This window comes from Mercenaria mercenaria, chromosome 3 (assembly GCF_021730395.1).
Source record: "Mercenaria mercenaria strain notata chromosome 3, MADL_Memer_1, whole genome shotgun sequence".
Taxonomy (NCBI): domain Eukaryota; kingdom Metazoa; phylum Mollusca; class Bivalvia; order Venerida; family Veneridae; genus Mercenaria; species Mercenaria mercenaria.
In genome coordinates this window covers 95,536,651-95,554,961 of record NC_069363.1, presented here as the reverse complement: position 1 = coordinate 95,554,961, position 18,311 = coordinate 95,536,651, and the positions used below count along the sequence as shown (strand labels likewise).

Below are 18,311 nucleotides of genomic sequence, written 5' to 3'. Positions count from 1 at the left end.
CTTATTTGCGATCACATGTATAACACTCATATATTCATATAGACAAAAAATACTAATTTATCAGTAATTTAGAGGACTAAGAAATCAGCTTTGTTATATTTTTCTTCCACCCTAAACATAGGCTTTTAATTGATCTACGGTAACATTTTGGTCTGATTCAAGGGGTGTTGTCAGAAGCTTTGAATGTTATATCATTGGTGAAGGTTAAATAATCAAATCTACTCAAATCTGAAAAATGCGTTGCATTTTGCAACCGATGTTTCTTACCAATTAAAGATGGAAAGAATTGTATTCCGTATGAGAGTCTTTGACTTGAACAAGTCAATGACGGTGTACTTCCGGTCCTTTTTCACTTCCGGTTTCTCCATTAGGTGCCCCAATTCCACTTCATGGCGGTCGTTATACTTTGCAACTTTATTGATCACTTCAAGGGCCTTATCAGACTTATCGTGTCCAATGTACCAGCGGAAACTTTCGGGAATTATGCTGACCCAAACAAAAATCAGAATGATTATATTTACATAAGCATCTATAATACATAGCATTTCAAAATATATCATGTTCTGATTTAAGCCAGTTATTGAAATCATATGAAATGTATATCAAGCTGTAGGATTAGGAAATATTTTTATGGTAAACCGACGGAGTTCTTTATAATAAAAAATACTTTCGAATTTGGCTGAACATCACCAAATGATTCAAACAAAAACTATGTTGGGGAACATTGCCTTGTACAAATTAAGGGCACAAGCCCTCTGGCCGCCTCGTAGCGCTCAGAACTCCCGGTTGCACAGCTTAAAACCCTTACCTAAACAGAAAGCTTCCGCCCAATGGCCCTCAAAACAACAGAATGGTCATGATTCCCATGTGTACAATTCTAGATCCCTTTTAATACAGGATGCTTGTGAAATTTTACTGACTTGATTCAAAAGCTCCCATTTTGTGTGTTTTTTTTTAAGTCTTTATTGACCAGTTAAATAACTTACAACCATGCAAATAAACATGGGATTCCCATGATGCCTGTCAAGAGCTGCATATATCGCCAGTCCTGTATCAGCCAGGCGCACAGTGCAAACACGCATCCTTCTATCGGCCAAGAGGGAAAACCAACGATCCACACGCGCCATTTTGCTAAGGAAAATTCGGATAACAAACAATATTGTGTCGACAAGAAAAATCCGGATCCAATGCCGACGAAAATCCTCGCAACAGCAAACATGACCCAGTTTACCGAAAAGAAACCAACCAGATTGAAAACAGTTATGAGAATTATGGAGGTGAAGAATGGAGGTTTACGCCCAATCATATCTGATAACTGTCCAGCAAGTATGTTTCCTGCGAGTAACCCAGCAACTTGTAAAGTCATGATTAAACTTGGAATGTAGTCACGTCCGCACACTAAACCAAACTGAAAAATATTTCTGTATAATGGTACAAACTTACAGTTACTGTGAAAATGAATTTGTGTATCGGGATTCGTATATGTATTGCAAAACAATAGCTTTTGTTTTCTAATATGATTTTGGAAATAATTAAAGGTGTCAAATGTAAAAAAGTGGTTACAGTTTAAGAAATAGTTAAACCTACCTCACTGACAATCGTTTGAAGTGTTCCTTCAAAAATGAAACTAGAACATTTCGTGTCGTTCGTAAGGACACAGGCCTCCGACGGACATATATTTACTTCTGACTCATTTTGCAGAATCATGCACGAGGTGCTATTGTCGAGAACAATTCTGTCGTCACATCGCCAAGGCGGTGTCGAACAAATAATGACGGTCGACAAAATACTGAAGCCGACGATAGATTTGATCAGGTGTACAACAACGCTCATGCGAATCTGATATCGCCCACACCCTCTAATCTCCTCGATTATTTTGTCCGGTCTCGCTGGGCCTTCCATTGCCAATCCGTGTAAAATTTTGGCGGGGCAGTTACAGTGTGTGCCTGTATTTTCCAGTCTGTAAGTATACATATTTATTGCAGATTCCACAATATAACTAAAGGTGACGGATTTTTTAAATAAAGGAGACACTTACTTCAAAAAGGTGACACTTACTTCAGATAAAGGTGACACGTAATTCAAATAAAGGTGACACTTTGTTTAAATAAAGAAGGCACTTACTTCTAATCAAGGTGACACTTTGTTCAAATAAAGGAGACACTTACTTCAAATAAAGGTGACATGTAATTCAAACAAAATAGATACTTTGTTCAAATCACGGAGACACTTACTTCGAATAAAGGTGACACGTAATTCAAATAAAGATGACACTTTCTTCAAATGGAACAGACACTTATTTCAAATAAAGATGGCACGTAATTCAAATAAAGGAGACCCTTACTTCGAACAAAGGTGACAAGTAATTCAGTTTAAAGTTGGCGCTTAATTAGTTTCAATAAAGCTGATGCATTGTTCAAATAAAGGTGGCATTAAGTTCAGTATAAAGTCAAAAATTAAATTAAAAACTAGATAGAAAAAATATATATATATAGAGAGAAAACATCTTACCAGAAACTTCACTGAATGAAAACCACATACAGTTGTAAGACAGAGTACAACATATTGACGTCATTTTTTATATTTTTTACAGATAATATGACAGTCTATATTATAAATTCATTGACACGAGCCAAAAAGAAAACACTTCATTAGTAAACATTTCTGCTTAGATTAACCATGAAGGCCATTTGAATTACTATTCTAATATGACTAGCAATGCTTAAATCATCACAACGACACGTATGCGTGATGTTTAGCTCCATGTATGCATCTCGAAATAGCGCTTTCAAATTTGATCAAATATTTTACTTAACAGCATGTTTCATACAAAATGTCACTTTACGTCTTGATTAATTACACACATACTGAGTTGCCTATCCGCTTTGCAAAATGATTCACCATCATTTTCGCCCAAATTGAACTCTTCCGCAAGATTACCATTTCCGGTTCTGGCGTGTATCATGAAATAAAGGAGCGCGGAGACACCAGCGTGAAGTTAGCAGTAGAGCAATAACAGCAGTAACAGCAGTATTACTGCTATTACTGCTATAACGTTGTAGCAGTAATAGCAGTAATAATACTACTGTAACTGCCGGAACGTTATAGCAGTAACAGCAGTATTACTGCTACTACTGCTGGAAGTTATAGCAGTAGCAGCAGTATTACTGATATTACTGTTGTAAAGTTATAGCAGTAACAACAGTATTACTGCTGTTACTGTTGGCAGTTTTAGCATCAACAACAATATTACTGATGCTACTACTGGAAGTTATAGCAGTAACAACAGTAGTTGGAAGTTGCGCAAAATACAATATGAAATCAATTTTATCAATTTATGCATTACTGGCCATTGAAAATTTTTCAAAGATGTTCTTTTTATAATGTTTTTTTTTATGTCTCAGGAAACGGGGTTCACGCCCTATTGCTGCTGTTTTTCGTAACTTTTATCTGGGCTTTAGGATGCATTTCACGATATCGATATATTGTTGGTATGTTTGTTCAAAAAGTACTACATATTACATTGTCGGCGGATGTTCAGGATACCAATGGCATCCTATTTTTTAAAGATTTTTTAATGTCCGAAATGGGCTCAAATCTTTATTACTGCTGTAATTCACAGCGTCCAGTGGGCTTTTGGGATGAAATAAAACATGTAGATATATTGCTGGTATGTATGTAAAAATAATAGAACATACACCATAGCCGACGAATATTCAGGATGCCGACGGCATACGTCCAAAGAAGGTCACATCGCGAAATGAGTTAATGCTTTATTCTGCACCGAAATGATGCCCCTAAGCCAACATTTGGTCATCTTAGGTCATTGTTGGGGTCTTTATAAGATACGAAATGAAATTAGTTTCAGCATTTTATGCATAATGTTTCGACAAAAACCGGTGAAATGTCCGGAAAATCTGAATTTAAAGCATTTTATAGGTGTTCGGAAATGGGCTCGAATCCTTGTTACTGCTGTTAATCTCAGCGTCCAGGAGGACTTGAGGATGAATCAAACCAGGTGGATATATTGCTGGTATGTATGTCCAAATAAAAGTATATATTTCATTGCCGACGGATATTCATTATACCGACGGCATACGTCCAAAGAATATCACATCATGAAATTGGAACATGCTTTGGTGGCCAGTTACTGCTGTTTTCTGCGCCGAAATGATTCCCTTAAGACAATATTTGGTCATCTTAAGACATCATTAGGGCCTTTATGTGATTTTTTTGCTGTCGCGGATGGCTTGGATTTTCTTTGTTAATTTCGTTAATATCGCATAAAGTAAGTGTATTTTTCAATTTAAGTAGTGTCCAAGAGCTACTCTTAACGTTGAGAAGGAACATTATAGTTTGGTAAGTCACACTTGACTGAGCTACTGATATCGAAAGCTGTTGTCATTACAAGCTGGCCAGTCAAACTCCGTGACCTTAGAAATAACCTCTGATGTTAAAACTATTCTTTCCTAATTGAGGCGACTCTTTGACTGAACACGTCCATGGATTACATATTACTAAACCCGAGGATGGTTGACGGATTCTTTTATTTCCTCCATTCTTGAAGAACATAACATATGTACAAACAGATAGACATATATCAGCAAATTTACATGTAAACAACTAAATATTATCGTTATCTTCAAATGCATGGTTAATATATGAAAACAAACCCCATTGCGACCCTCTAATTATGCGCAACAAATTCACAGATGGAATCGTAATGGATTGACCGGGTCAATATGTCTTATTGCCGTATTTACTCAACTGAAAGTGGTAACAGATTTAATTTGTTGTTGGATTTAACAATTTATGTTAAATAATAATTAGCGCAAATACCTACTTGACATTTTTGGCAGTATAAAACAGACATTGCAACCAAAATTTTACAAGATGATCATTATATATTTATATAGATATGCCCTAGAAGGAACTTTTGCTATGCTTTAACTTGTTATATACTTAATTTCAAGCCAAATCACGTGTTGATATTTGTTCGATTTTGTAATGAAACTGTCATTGTTTTGATATACATGAATCTTGAAGTTTTGCAAAGAATTGAAACCTTTGCTACTTCGTAGATAAATATCTTACGCATCGATAAATACTAGCATGGCTCTATGGTAACGAATACATTTTCAGGAAAATGTGTTTCTCTGAAACATGTATGCCGACTACACTGTCCCACTATTCGAAACATTACTGACCCACTAATCACAATTTTTAAAATCCGGACTGTACGCTTAGTCCGAAAACTATATGCCTATTCAAATCTTCTACTCATTCTCAATTTCAATGTTCTGACTTTGTTTTATGATAACAGACACTTAAAAAATATTAGTTATAATTTCTTTCATTTTCAGAACAGTCAGGGACAAGTTTAAATGTTATTACTGCTGTTTCAATTCTACGTTTCGTATAGGTTAGTGTTTATTCGTAAACATTTATCAAATTAAATTGGTCTAGCGCGGGGCAGCCGCGACCAATTTGATAAATGCGCACTAATAAACTCTAACCTGCATAGGGTTTGAAATTATTTTTAGTAATAATGACTAGATTCTTTACACGGTTAGGAACATTAATCACTAACGCATTATTCATGTAATCGTTGCGTGGCAAAACTCAGTGTCATGATCCATTTCCGGCATCTCAGAGACTTGTTCGGACTTTACGACGGGGACTTTATCGGCGCGGTAACTGGTAGTTTCAGTTTATTTTAATATCCGGCTCTAGAGCACCGCTGATATCATTTAGAATCTAACATCCACGTTTCCATTCATAATTATTGCAGTATTCGCTACAGAACAAACTGAAAATGACCCGGCTCCAGGTGATTACTTCAGCTGTTCTACATGACATTGTATAACTAATTTGAATAAAGCTATATGATAGGTGAGCGGGACTCGTTGACTCTACCAGGTAATCAGGTAGACAGCACGTGTGTCTGTAGGCGGAGCTTAAATTTGTAAACAAAAAATGATTTCAAACACTAAGTATAACGCCTCGGGTGACCTTGACCTTTGGTATTATAGACACAGTCCCTGCATAAAAAGGGCCTTTTTGCATGCTGCACAATGTTTATGTGAAGTTACAGTGAGATATAAGCAAAAGTAAAAATAGAAAAACAAAGGTTGCCGAAAAACTTTAACCAAGAAAGCCAACGCCGAAGCCGGGCGAGTAGAATAACACCCCTTCTTCTCCGAAAAGTGGAGCTAAAATACAAAGAAAAACATGAAAACAAAGTGTCCTGTCAAACAGAGCGGAATAAATATATATTTTCTCGTATATTCGCGGAAACGCGTAAACACGCATACAGATACTATTTCGTGTCCAAGACAAGGACATCGTTGCTGGAATAGACCAATGAATACTGTTTGACTGTCGCAAGTGAAATACAATAAAAACTTTATTAATTCAATGAGTACAGTGTATGGAGCTTATAAGCCCAAACACTTCATTATTTCTTTATTGAATAGGCGTACAGTGTTTTGGCGAATAGTGGAACAGTTTTAAGTTTTGCGACTAGGCGGTCATTGCATAATTCAGATACATGTTGGAGTAAACAATATTTGTAGGTATAAACTCATGTTCATAGATTAATAATGAAATATTCAGAAGCGGTTCTGACACGAATTTCCTTCGCAATTCAGAAATAACAGGCATTTTTAGCCTGAATGCTTCGTCTTTTGCTTTGACCATCTGTGTTTTTGGTGAAAATACGTTTTAATTTCAAGCGTTAGTATCTATTTAACGACTGTGTGTTGCAGAGACAGTTATCTTACACTGAAAAAAAATATACAACAAGAATATTTATTTCAAATAGTTAGAGAAAAACATAAAAATACTTACTACCGACAGCTTCAAAAAATTGGAAAAAAAAAAAACAACAACAAAAAAACCGAAAGTGAACGCCTAGTTTTTGACGACTTCCTTTTGGGCATACAGAGAGTCTATACACTGTGAAATTGTTTGCACTTCATTTAAATACTGCAAAACCTCTATCAAAATACAAAACTAATAAAAAAATCAACATATATTAAAAAAAATTTATAACATACCTAACAGACAAATCTAACATATTCTTACACTATGCTCAAACGCTTTTGGCAAAGTTAATGTTAATATATACTATAAGGCGATACAACGTCCATAATTCTTGGCTGTATTTACTTCCACGTGGCACAACAACAAACACTCTGTATAAATTGCACAGTATGTCATATCAAGAAAAACGACAATCCATTACATTATAAAACTACTACTAAACAGCAACAACAGCACTTTGATTATTGCCATAGTAACATAAACTGCAAACATATCACAAAATGAAATAAATGTACACTGATCTTAATACACAATATTGATTCAAAATTGCAAATGCATTTACTCAGGTCTGGATTCTTTGACGAAAATTCTGACTCAGATAAAATAATCTGCCACACTGTTGCTCAGTCATCACAGACATACCAATTATTTAATAAGCAAAGTTGTTTTGAACAGAATGTCTCCCTCTTTCTCTCTTTAAGTCCAAAATTAATTTCTTTCTTAAAGTCAGAATGTTTGGTACAAAGCATCCATAGAAAAGAGACAAGGTACGATTGTCAGCTTCATTTAAAGATCAACACTATCCAGTTTTAAATTATACCCATGTTGTAAAAAGAACGTTTCCAGAAAGATTTACTTGAACCATCATCTGTCTAAAACAATCAATATACATGTGTGTGTTTTGTCTGATTTCATTTTTTTCTCAACTTGAAATTTCTAAACCTTCAAAAGGTATTATTAACAGGGATCTTCATGTTCTTTGGCACATTTTGTGAAAGATAACATAGCTTTATGAGCCAAGGCCAAACCAATTGATTTCATGAAACAAAAACATTCCTTTACTGCAAGAATAACGGAACATTTGTAGGGCGTTAGTGTCCTTCTTGTCTGCTTTTTTTGTTGGATACATGTTTGGTAAATGCCATTTCAGAAGAATATCAGTTTTAAGGGACCAAGATAACCTAACTAATGTGCCTAGAATAGTGCTCAAAATGACAAGGTTTCAACAAAAACCTATAATTCCCATAAATCAATCATAATATGCGAACGAATGACTGCAGACGTTTCGTCTAGCTTTTGTCATGTTTGAAAATTCCAAATGCTAGAATGATTTTTTTACGGACATTCAAGTATCCAGATTACTTGACTAATCTAGCAAGGCTTCAAATATAGATTTAAAATCACCAGCAATTTAATTTGACAGAAGGTTCATCTTCAAATCTGTCTGTTAGTATTTAAACACATTTTTCTTTACAAGGTACACATAAAACCTATAATGAATAAAAGCACCTGGAATAAATGAATAGATGTTAAGAACTACTGCTTCTTGAAAGCCTGGTACATAATAAGTTCTAGAGTTTTCATATTATTTACAGTCAAACGCGGTAAAGCAGCCAGCTAAAAAGCGAAAACATACGGCTGCTTAAGACAAATACCTGCTTAAGACGAGTTCAAACTGGAACAAGAGCTTCGCCAAACGGAGCAATATACATCTGTGTTTTAATTTCAAGTCGACGAAATCAGAATTTAAACAAAATCAGAGTTATTGTCATTTAATCGATTAATTAGAAACTGTTAAGTAGTTTTTTTTTGTGTACATCAGGTGTCATATCTTTTCAATGGTTGATTCACTGAGTTGGTATTTGTTGTGGAAGGGAATATAGGAATGAAGTCCATCCCTCTGTCTGTTTGTTTGTCCAACCGACTAGCCATCACACTTTTTTTATTTGTATCAGAACTTTAAGTCATGATCATAACATTTTACTTTCCAAGTATCAAAGCAACGTCTGGGAATAGTTAGTAAGATAGTACTTTTAGTAGTATATTTTCCTCAAATAATTAACTTTAATCACAAACATACTACTGTTTTACATTTCTATTTTTTCTCACCTGTCTATGTGCTATGGCGAGATACTGCATATTCATTTACTTTTCCATTCAACGTAAGCCAGTTGCTTTTACCAGAAAGTTTTACAACTTTACAATATAATTCATATTGAGATATTTTTATTATTTGTTAACCTAAAGAAGCTATAATTAATCTTGGAATGATATCTGATGCCACTTTTTTCAAACTAGTTTTATAAACTCACTAATGTCATAACTCTTTTCCAGTCATTGTTTGTTCGTCCATCTGTCAACAATTATACTGTTCATAGACATAAATTTTCAGCAATCTCTGTCAAACCTTACATAGAATATATATAGCCACAAGATCTCTATCAAGTTATATAATTGAGAAAATTGCTTATGTAATAATAAAGTTATATGTCCATGAATTTGTCATAATTGCCTTATTTCACATTGTTACTTTTTATTTTTGATTAAGTAGAATAAAAGTGATTGCCCCTTTATCAAAGTGCTGAATATCTGAAAAACAGGTTTTCATAGTTATTTCTAGCATCATGAAGTAAATGCTCTTATTTTTATATCCCCGTCTCCGAAAGAGCGGGGCGTATTATGTGAACACTCGTGGCGGCGGCGGCAGGCGGGCGGTCGGCATCCAAGGCATGTCCGCTCCCTAAGTTGAACAGTATTCATCGGATCTTCATCAACTAGCTGACAATGTTTGTAGGCATAATATATCGGCCAAGTTCGATAACCAGCTAAATCGTCCCAGACACTCTTGGATTATGGCCTTTGAATTACTCGTTTATAGCCTTGTTCGCTCTCTAAGTCAAACAGTTTTTATCCGATCGTCACCAAACTTGCCGACAATGTTCGTGGGCATAATATCTCGGCCAGGTTCGATAACCAGTCAAATTACCCCAGGCATTCTTGGATTATGGCCCTTTAATTACTCGAAAAACTGCAATTTTAGCCTTTTCCGCTCTCTAAGTCAAACAGTTTTCATCCGATCTTCACCAAACTTGCTGACACTATTTGTGGGCATAATATTATGGCCAAGTTCGATAACCAGCCAAATTGCCCCAGGCACTCTCGGATTATGGCACTTGATTTACTAAAGAAACTGCGAATTTAGCCTTGTCCGCACTCTAAGTCGAACAGTTTTCATCCGATTTTCACCGAACTTGCTGACAATGATTGTGGCATAATATTATGGCCAAGTACGATAACCACCCAATTCGCTACAGGCACTCTTTGATTATGCCCCTTGATTTAGGCCAAGTTCGAAGACGGGCGTATTTTGTGACAGTCAGGCACTCTTGTTTGTTTTGGTGACTGTGTGTTCATTGTTGCAGCTATTGGTTCAACAACTAGGCCATCATCTACTAGTACCCTAACGTCTAGCACCCTGGTAAAATCAAGTTGATATACAGTTTGCCAGTTCATAATTATGTATAATATATCGGCCTCTTCACTCATGATTAGTCAGGACTAGTTAAAATACCTAACAGACGATCACACATGGTGTGTAGACAGACCACTAAGAGATGTCCGTCACCAGTTAACATATTTATAATCAATGACATATGTTCAAATAAAATTTCATATTTCACTTACATCTTGTTTTGATTCTAACTATTCGACTGTTTACACCTCGAAACGGAGAGGGGAAACAGATTCTGAATTTGGCGGATGGTAACCTATTACCTTGTATGTATTGATCCCTGCCTCTATTATTTGGACTGCTGAGAAGTGCACTGATGAGAGTCACGGTGGGAAGATGATACTAAAGGAATATAAGAATCTTTCATTGGCTGAAGATGTGGATGGAAATATCTGGCCCGAGGGAAACTATTTAGGCGGTAACACGGCTTTTTTATATAGAGGGGGTCTTTTTTATATAGACTTCTGTTGGCTTATGGATAGAATATCAGGTTCTTGTGTTGAGAGCCAGATATTTCCATCCACACCTTCAACTAGTGATGAGTTCTTTTTCTTGCATGTCGTATTCTTTAATTAATAATTGAAGAAATGGGGGGAAAACGAATGTCATTCTTTTGAGCACTATTTTATAATAGTAGCATATGAATTTACGCATTCATTCATAAATTGCAGCACATGAGTCATCTTACACCTCTGAGTGAAAGTGTAAGAGGAGTTTTTCTAGCATCGGCAAAAATACGGGCAAACCCTGTAACATGCAAGAAATGAATTTTAAGTTAAAAGAAGTCCTTAATTGTACACCTAGAAGTTGCATGCTACTTTCTCTAACTATTCTCTAATATAGTACTGATATATGCACCAAACGAATGTAATGCTATTTTCGTACGACAACGTATCCTTACGTTCCGATAATGCAACTCGTACGAGCATTTGGCATTCTGGAAATTTCCGATCACTTCCTGAAGCCGGAGTGATGACTTTCTACGGATCTTGACCTCAGAGTATAGGGAATAAACATATAAAATCTTAGTGAAAATGACATTATCTGAAGTTTTATGTCCTACCTTAATTAGTTCATTTGTACTAAGGTGAGCTACTGTCACTGTGGTTACGTTTTGTAACACCCAACTGATAGGCGGAGTATTTATGATAGCGAGTGCCGTCCTTATCAAGTTCAAGGATTTTTGACCTATAACTGTTATGATTTGGGAGAGGACAAGGCAAAAAAGCTTTGGTTTATATGTAGCACGTAATACTTGTGCTATATGGTTACGACCCTTATCTAACGCTTCATTTCTATCGAAATGGATTGAATTTATACTACACAGGTGTTTTCGCTTATTTATCTGATGTCTTAAAAGTATATTATATTCCTTACTTTTCGAAATATACTTTCATCTTTTGTACTGAGAACAAAGTGAATTTCTTGTTAGACGGAGTAAGCATACCTGTTTCCTATATACGTGGAAAGAGCGTTATAACAAATATTCTAATATGCATGTTTCTGTTAAAACATTACTTCACATTATTAAAGTGCGATAACGTCAATATTTTTGTTGCGACCAGGAAAGAGCGCTACTATACTTTATGTACTGTTAAGGGGACGCATATTGCTACATTCACAGTTCATACAGAAATGAGGAAGGGGTGCATATTCAAGAAATCGATGGTGGGAAGATAAAAAAACATATTCCTAAACTGATATAATACTGATGGACACCTGTAATATTCAGTACTTTGCGGATAAGGATGTGGTACTATGAATGTAATAGGAAAACAGAGGTCTTTGTGAAAATACATTGAACACAAAATATTAAGCTTTTGTATAAGGACAAAACAGGTTTTTTTTACAATAACAGTGTTACAAATAATGTTGAAGGGATGAAATTTTCTTTCTAACACATCAGGTTTGCTTAAACATGTAAAAATTTAACCCCACGTCATTTCGTCTCGGGATGGACGCCATATTTCTCATTGATAAAAAATGTAAACAAAATAATCAGAGTGGGATTAGCATTGCAAGGGCATAACATGACATTCTACACAATGAATACCTAGAACAGATATCAAAGATGCTACACAGGTCAGGCGGGTTAAATGCATAATGTCGATCACTTGAAATTCATCTTGAAAAGGTGGTTAATTTTAGTTTATTTACATGGTTTTTAATTTTCCCACGACTTCTCGGCGATTCACTGCAAAAAGTATTACTGCGCCGGACGAAAGGTAACTTTAATAAACAACGGGAGACAACTTATATGTCAGCACGTGTATGATTTAAAAAAAAAACATGTCGATGATTATAATTTCTTATCAAATAATGAATCCTATTCAGATATTCGTCTTTAATATTAGAAAATCATTAATTTCTGTGGACATTTATCAAAAAATATTACTTACTGTAAGTGGACTATTTTGTGCATCAAACTGGTTTCCGCTTCGGTTGTGAGGCACTTCCGTTATACTTTTTGACAACAATAACAAAACACAAAATGAATCAATAAAGTCACTTATAAACCGACTGCTACTTACATCAGTGTAAGTATAGTTGTTGTTACAACATTATACTTCTTCATTACGTTATGAGATAAAGTTTATCTTGAACTACATAATCCATTAATTACGTTTAGATGATATTGCATTTACAACTTATCTGACCCCGTTTTTTTACGTGAATGACAGCATTCTCGTGCAACTCGTGCAAACAGAGTTATGAAAAGTATGGTGGAGAATTCAATGTCAAATTATAAATGACATTAAAGTGAGGATAACTGTATATTCGTCCAGTTTTGATCATTGACATTCCTGCTGTGTATTAGTAAGTTTTGTGAACAATATTAGAATGTTACTTTTGCACATATACACATTGATTGAACCTCTCAACCAAATTTCATACCTTATTTTAGGGATTTTTAAGACAATACATTTTCAAAAGTTTGTTGAATGTGTTTTGATATTTAAGTGCATTGAAGTTCATGAATACCAAGTTGAAAATTAATAATGGCAACATTTCTAGGCCCTTATTGTAAGCCACTCGACTTCTGTAACGATAAATGTTTAATGTTTTAAGGGGAATATACTCTTTTAGTTTTGGAATGTGGCATTCGTTGACCACCGTATCTTTTCTTATGCACTACTTTGTAAACAAACTAAATAATGTGTTTTAGCTTACATATGCAAAATGAAAAGCAAGACAGTGAACTTATTTCACTTTTTTTTTCTTTAAATTAGAATCTGTAGGAGATTGATAAATGTTTGGACAAGGTGAAGCACTATTATTTTCGCACAAAAAAGTATTAATTGTTGACTTTGAATGTACACAATAAGTCTTATGTAATTCAACAATAACTTTCTTGTTTCAGTTTTTCTCATTTTTATTTTAGTGAGCAATCCTTTGTGTACTTATAACAGTTGAAAAAGTATCCATTTCATAGAGACCGTACCATAGCTCTTCGCATACTTTGATTTTTCAAACTAAAGTGATTTTTACAAGTGCACCGGTTACGATAAAAATGTAAACAACGGACTCTGTCTATGAAACTTTGAAATGAATGAATGACAGTCGATCTTAGTCATAATACTGACTGACAGTGAATGCTAATGACTCCATGTGTTGCAGAAAGGTATTTAGTTTGTAACTGTAATTTCCCATAAATTGAAATCCTCTCAAAACTGGTAAAATAATTACTTATATTTGGACAAAACTCACCGTCTTTGCCGTTCGACAGCTGCAAAAAGGGCAAATATAAAAGATTCAGTGTAAGTAATATTTCACTGGTACTACCAGTTAGTAAGTTCATACTCTGAACAACACGTCAGAGAAATTTGGGCAGATCTGACCGATTATGACGTTGGCAGCATTAGATTATATTTTTTCTTTACACAAAAATTGCCGTTAGGTAACAAAGCGAATACGCCAATAATCCGGAGTTCACCGATTATTTTTCCAGTTCACGCAATGTAATCCAGCAATTAAACTGCATATCTATTAGCTACTGCTGTTATAGGGAAGTGGTAGAGTGTCTGCCTTAGGTGTGAGAGGTCCTGGGTTCGAGTCCCAGTTAGAGCTTAACTATTTAGATTCTGCTAAAGCATAGTTTTGCTGTTAATAGACTGTTCCAGATGTTCTAAATTTTTAGCACACAATATCATGGATCATTATTTAGCAATCCAGATCAAAGTTGAATGTTAAATCAAATGCACCCAATTAGAAAATATTGACTATATTATGTCCCTTTGATGTTTATGCTCTCCATGTTCAAGAAGAGTTACATTTCCTTGATCACAAAATTTTCGTTAACATGAAAATATTAAATGCTCATAACTCCACACTTCTGGTTAAAATATTTTCTATATTTCTGTTTTTGAGAAATATATGGACATTTGTATTCATTTCAAAGCTTTTTAACTTCAAACCTATGATTTGAAAAATTTAGGTACTATCTCTAAATCATTTCATGTACCAAAACCTTGTACTTTTTTGCAGGTAAATTTTATCATACCCCACCCACTTTTTTCTAATTTCAAAGTATGCGTCCCCTTAAAGATTAATTCTCCCGAAGGATCTTTTTACAGATTTTATCAAAATCGTGTTATAACTTATACCTAAATTAATACACTCAAAATCGGTTATACGTGGCCAGGAAGTTACAGTTCCATATTTACCTTACCAATAAGGACCATTTGTCGTCAGGGGTTTAGCTATGTATTCTGCAATAAATAAGTTCAAGTTCTAATTATTATAAGTGCTTATCCACTAAGAATACGAAAGTAGTTAAAAAATCATTTCCACATTACTTATGTCGTTTTAAGATCTTAATTTGTTTTCATGCTGTTTTACTGAGCAAAACGTGTTTATGTATTTTCGTGTAATCCATTAGGAGGGTAACAAAGACTTTACTGCAACATATGTTTATTTACAAAAGTGTTGAAACATGCCCTGAAATGCCATAGATTGATAGTCACCAGCGACATCCGTTCCTCAAAACTGATTATGGAGTTTTGTCCTCTGCTGTGATGTTGCGGAATTTTACGGAAATCCCCGAAGTTTCACCATTGTTTTAATTTGTGAAACTAATTAATTCATGAAACACTTTAAATTTATTGTAGCATAACAAAATTCTTTCTTAGTACGTGCTATTTATTATGTAAACCGTTAACGTCAAAATAGACGCTACGTTAATCAGCATAATACAATGTGATGGAAAGGCAAATTAGTTTTGATGTATAAGGCACTGCATTTACATATATTTTTAAGTTAAACAAACGTGCGAAAAGACACACTGAAGTAATAAACTGTTGCATTTTGGTAGCAAAACTGTTTTACATAAAATTGTTGGTTGTCAGGTTGACACTGCAATTGTTCGCATCAATCTATGCATGGATTTCTGAAATGAACATAAAAAATCTTAAAGTTATTGTTTATAAACACACATCATCTCATTGCAGTGGATTTCAAGCGATTCCGCAAACGATACTAAACAATTTCTATTTAAGTTTGGTTTCATTCCCTTTTAAAAAATTCACCGGCACTTGGGTATGAGGATCCTGCACCTCCTGGATCAAAATACTTCCAGTACTGAGCTCAGGTTTCGATCATAATAGTTTGCTTTTACAATCAATGCATTGTTTGATTATCTTTCTCTTTCCCATAACGAAGATCTTCTGAAATAAATCGAGTTCATGAATAAGAAAGTACCTACGTTTTTTACCAATTCCTTCCAAACGTTCTTCTCCTTTCGCCTCCCAAAAGGTCATTTCCGTTTCCGATACTTGACCGGGTTTGAGGATCCCGGTAAGAATAATATCTGTTCCCGACAAAAAAGCCACCGGGAAATCCCTCACGATATCGTCCTTCCCTCTTCGGGAACTTCTGTGTATTTACACAACACATCAACGACAATATCAAAGCAGCTATAAATATCCTCGTATTCATTTTCTTCAACTGAAAATGAAACAAATGTATATGCATTTAAAAGAGATGTTTTGATGATCGTAAATTATTTTGAAGAATTCAACGGTTTATATTTAACTTCTAGTTACAAATCAATTCATAATGAAATGATTATAAAAGAACATTTATAAATGTTAGTTTGAACAGAAGAAATATCTTTCATCTACTCACCTGTAATATTTCCAGTGCATTAATTAACATGCAGTAAACATTGCGCTGATCTAATGTATCACGTGGTATATGAAATATCTCATTAAACTTAATAAAGGACAAGCATTGTAATTTTAAACAACATGCAAGCATATCCAGATTAGTTTTATACCTGTACGAAAATAGGACCTGTTTTACATAGGTCTGGGACGATTACTCGGTTAATCGGGTCCGATTCGATTACCAGGTGAAACCGGTTTCAAATCTGCAAAATCGCTAATCGTTCTCAAAAAATAAACACCCTACAATCCTAATGAAATTTATATTTCTTTATCTTCATACATTTCTTTGACCAGCACATGGACCCGCAGTATATTTACGCCAAAACACATCAACATAATCAATAGTCTCTGGTTTGCCTGACGTGATATAGATCTACAATGTATTACCAAAATATGACTTATTATCAGACTGCTTGCAAACGATTAAGTCCGTAAGTTCCTAATGAAATCAACTGCCGAAATGTCGGGAAAGAAAACAGCATTTTCAATATGGAGGCCGATTAACCGGTTCAAAACGATTAAACTTTCAAAATTTTTAATTGTCCCAGCCCAGTTTTACAGCTGTAAAACGTCTTTAAAAGACCTGTATTTTGAAATTACTCTGTAAAAGACCTGTTAGTAGAAAATGATCAGAAATACAGTTGAAATTTACAGGTGTAAAATATGAAGGTCTCGAAATTTAAGGTTCACTTTCGAAACTGATTACGAAACAGCCCAGTTCTTTGGTTTACACCTGCAACTCAATGTTAATTTTATGTCATTTTTTTACTTTCATTTTTACAGTGTGCATCTTTATAGTTAGTATTTTTGCGAATAAACATTTTTTTATTACGAAAGTTTTGTCAGTTGTTAGCTACATCTAATGCAATGTTCTTATAGAAAATTAGATTCAAAATCTAAGCCCAAAAACAAAGGTTATCTGGAGCTATGTAAGAGCTGTTTTTAGCGCATCAGTGTAGCGATATAAGTAACTAGTAAGTTGTGTGCAGGTACGCGAAATTATAAAATGTTCCAAATGGTATCATATTTTTTTCAAAACCACACATCCACTTTATTTTGTAGAAATAATTCTCTACATTTCCAATCATATGAAGTTTCATGAAGTTTCAATATTCTAGGTCATGCGGTTCTCAAGTTATTAATCAGAGACGGTTTTCCATGTTCAGGCCCCTGTGACCTTGACCTTTGATGTAGAGACCGCCCCCCTGCCCCCCCCCCTCCCCTAAAAAAATAGGGGTCATCTACTCTGTAAAGCCTTTCATCCTATTAAGTTTTAAGGTTTTATGCTAGGGCAAATTGTTCTCAAGTTACTGATCGGCAAAGGATTTCTATGTTCTTGCTCCTGTGACCCTGACCTTTGATAGAGTGACCCCATAATCAATAAAGATCATCAACTCTGCATGTCCAATTATCCTATGAAGTTTCAACATTCTGGGTAAAGTGGGTCTCAAGTTATTAATCGGAAATAGTTTTCCATAATCATGCCCCTTTGACCTTGGCCTTTAATAGAGTGACCCCTAAAATCAACAGAGATCATCTACTTTGCATGTCCAATCAACCAAGTTTCAACATTCTAGGTCAAGTCGTTCTCATGTTATCGGTTGGAAATGGTTTTCCATGTTAGACCCTGTGACCTTGACTTTTAACAGTGATCCCAAAAACAATAAGGGCCGTGCCAACCTATGAAGTTAAATCGTTCAATATCAAATGAATCTCCAGTTATTGATCGGAAATGAAGTGTGCACAGAGCAAAACAATACATCTTCCCCAGTGTGTGTGTGTTGGGGGGGGGGGGGGGAGAATAAATATAT

At 34.9% G+C, this 18,311-nt stretch overlaps 1 protein-coding gene and 1 long non-coding RNA gene across 2 annotated transcripts; both read right to left on the bottom strand.

The window, feature by feature from the left end:
• Positions 1 to 258: 258 nt before the first annotated feature.
• Positions 259 to 1,404, bottom strand: LOC128555790 (solute carrier family 22 member 4-like). Its single transcript, XM_053539362.1, has 2 exons — positions 987 to 1,404; positions 259 to 486 (listed from the first exon to the last, which is right to left on the bottom strand). The coding sequence occupies exons 1-2, from the start codon at positions 1,364 to 1,366 to the stop codon at positions 264 to 266; spliced, it is 603 nt and encodes a 200-aa protein (XP_053395337.1). The 5' UTR covers positions 1,367 to 1,404; the 3' UTR covers positions 259 to 263.
• A 14,050-nt stretch (positions 1,405 to 15,454) lies between these two features.
• LOC128555791 (uncharacterized) lies at positions 15,455 to 16,595 on the bottom strand. Its single transcript, XR_008370360.1, has 3 exons — positions 16,460 to 16,595; positions 16,038 to 16,279; positions 15,455 to 15,722 (listed from the first exon to the last, which is right to left on the bottom strand). It is a non-coding gene; the product is annotated as an uncharacterized LOC128555791 (long non-coding RNA).
• Positions 16,596 to 18,311: the final 1,716 nt, after the last annotated feature.

Coding starts and splice junctions, on each gene's coding strand:
- LOC128555790 (XM_053539362.1), bottom strand. CDS start 1,366: ATGACTTTACAAGTTGCTGGGTTACTCGCAGGAAACATACTTGCTGGA. Junction 487..986: donor CCATGTTTATTTGCATGGTT/GTAAGTTATTTA, acceptor TGTTTGGGTCAG/CATAATTCCCGAAAGTTTCC.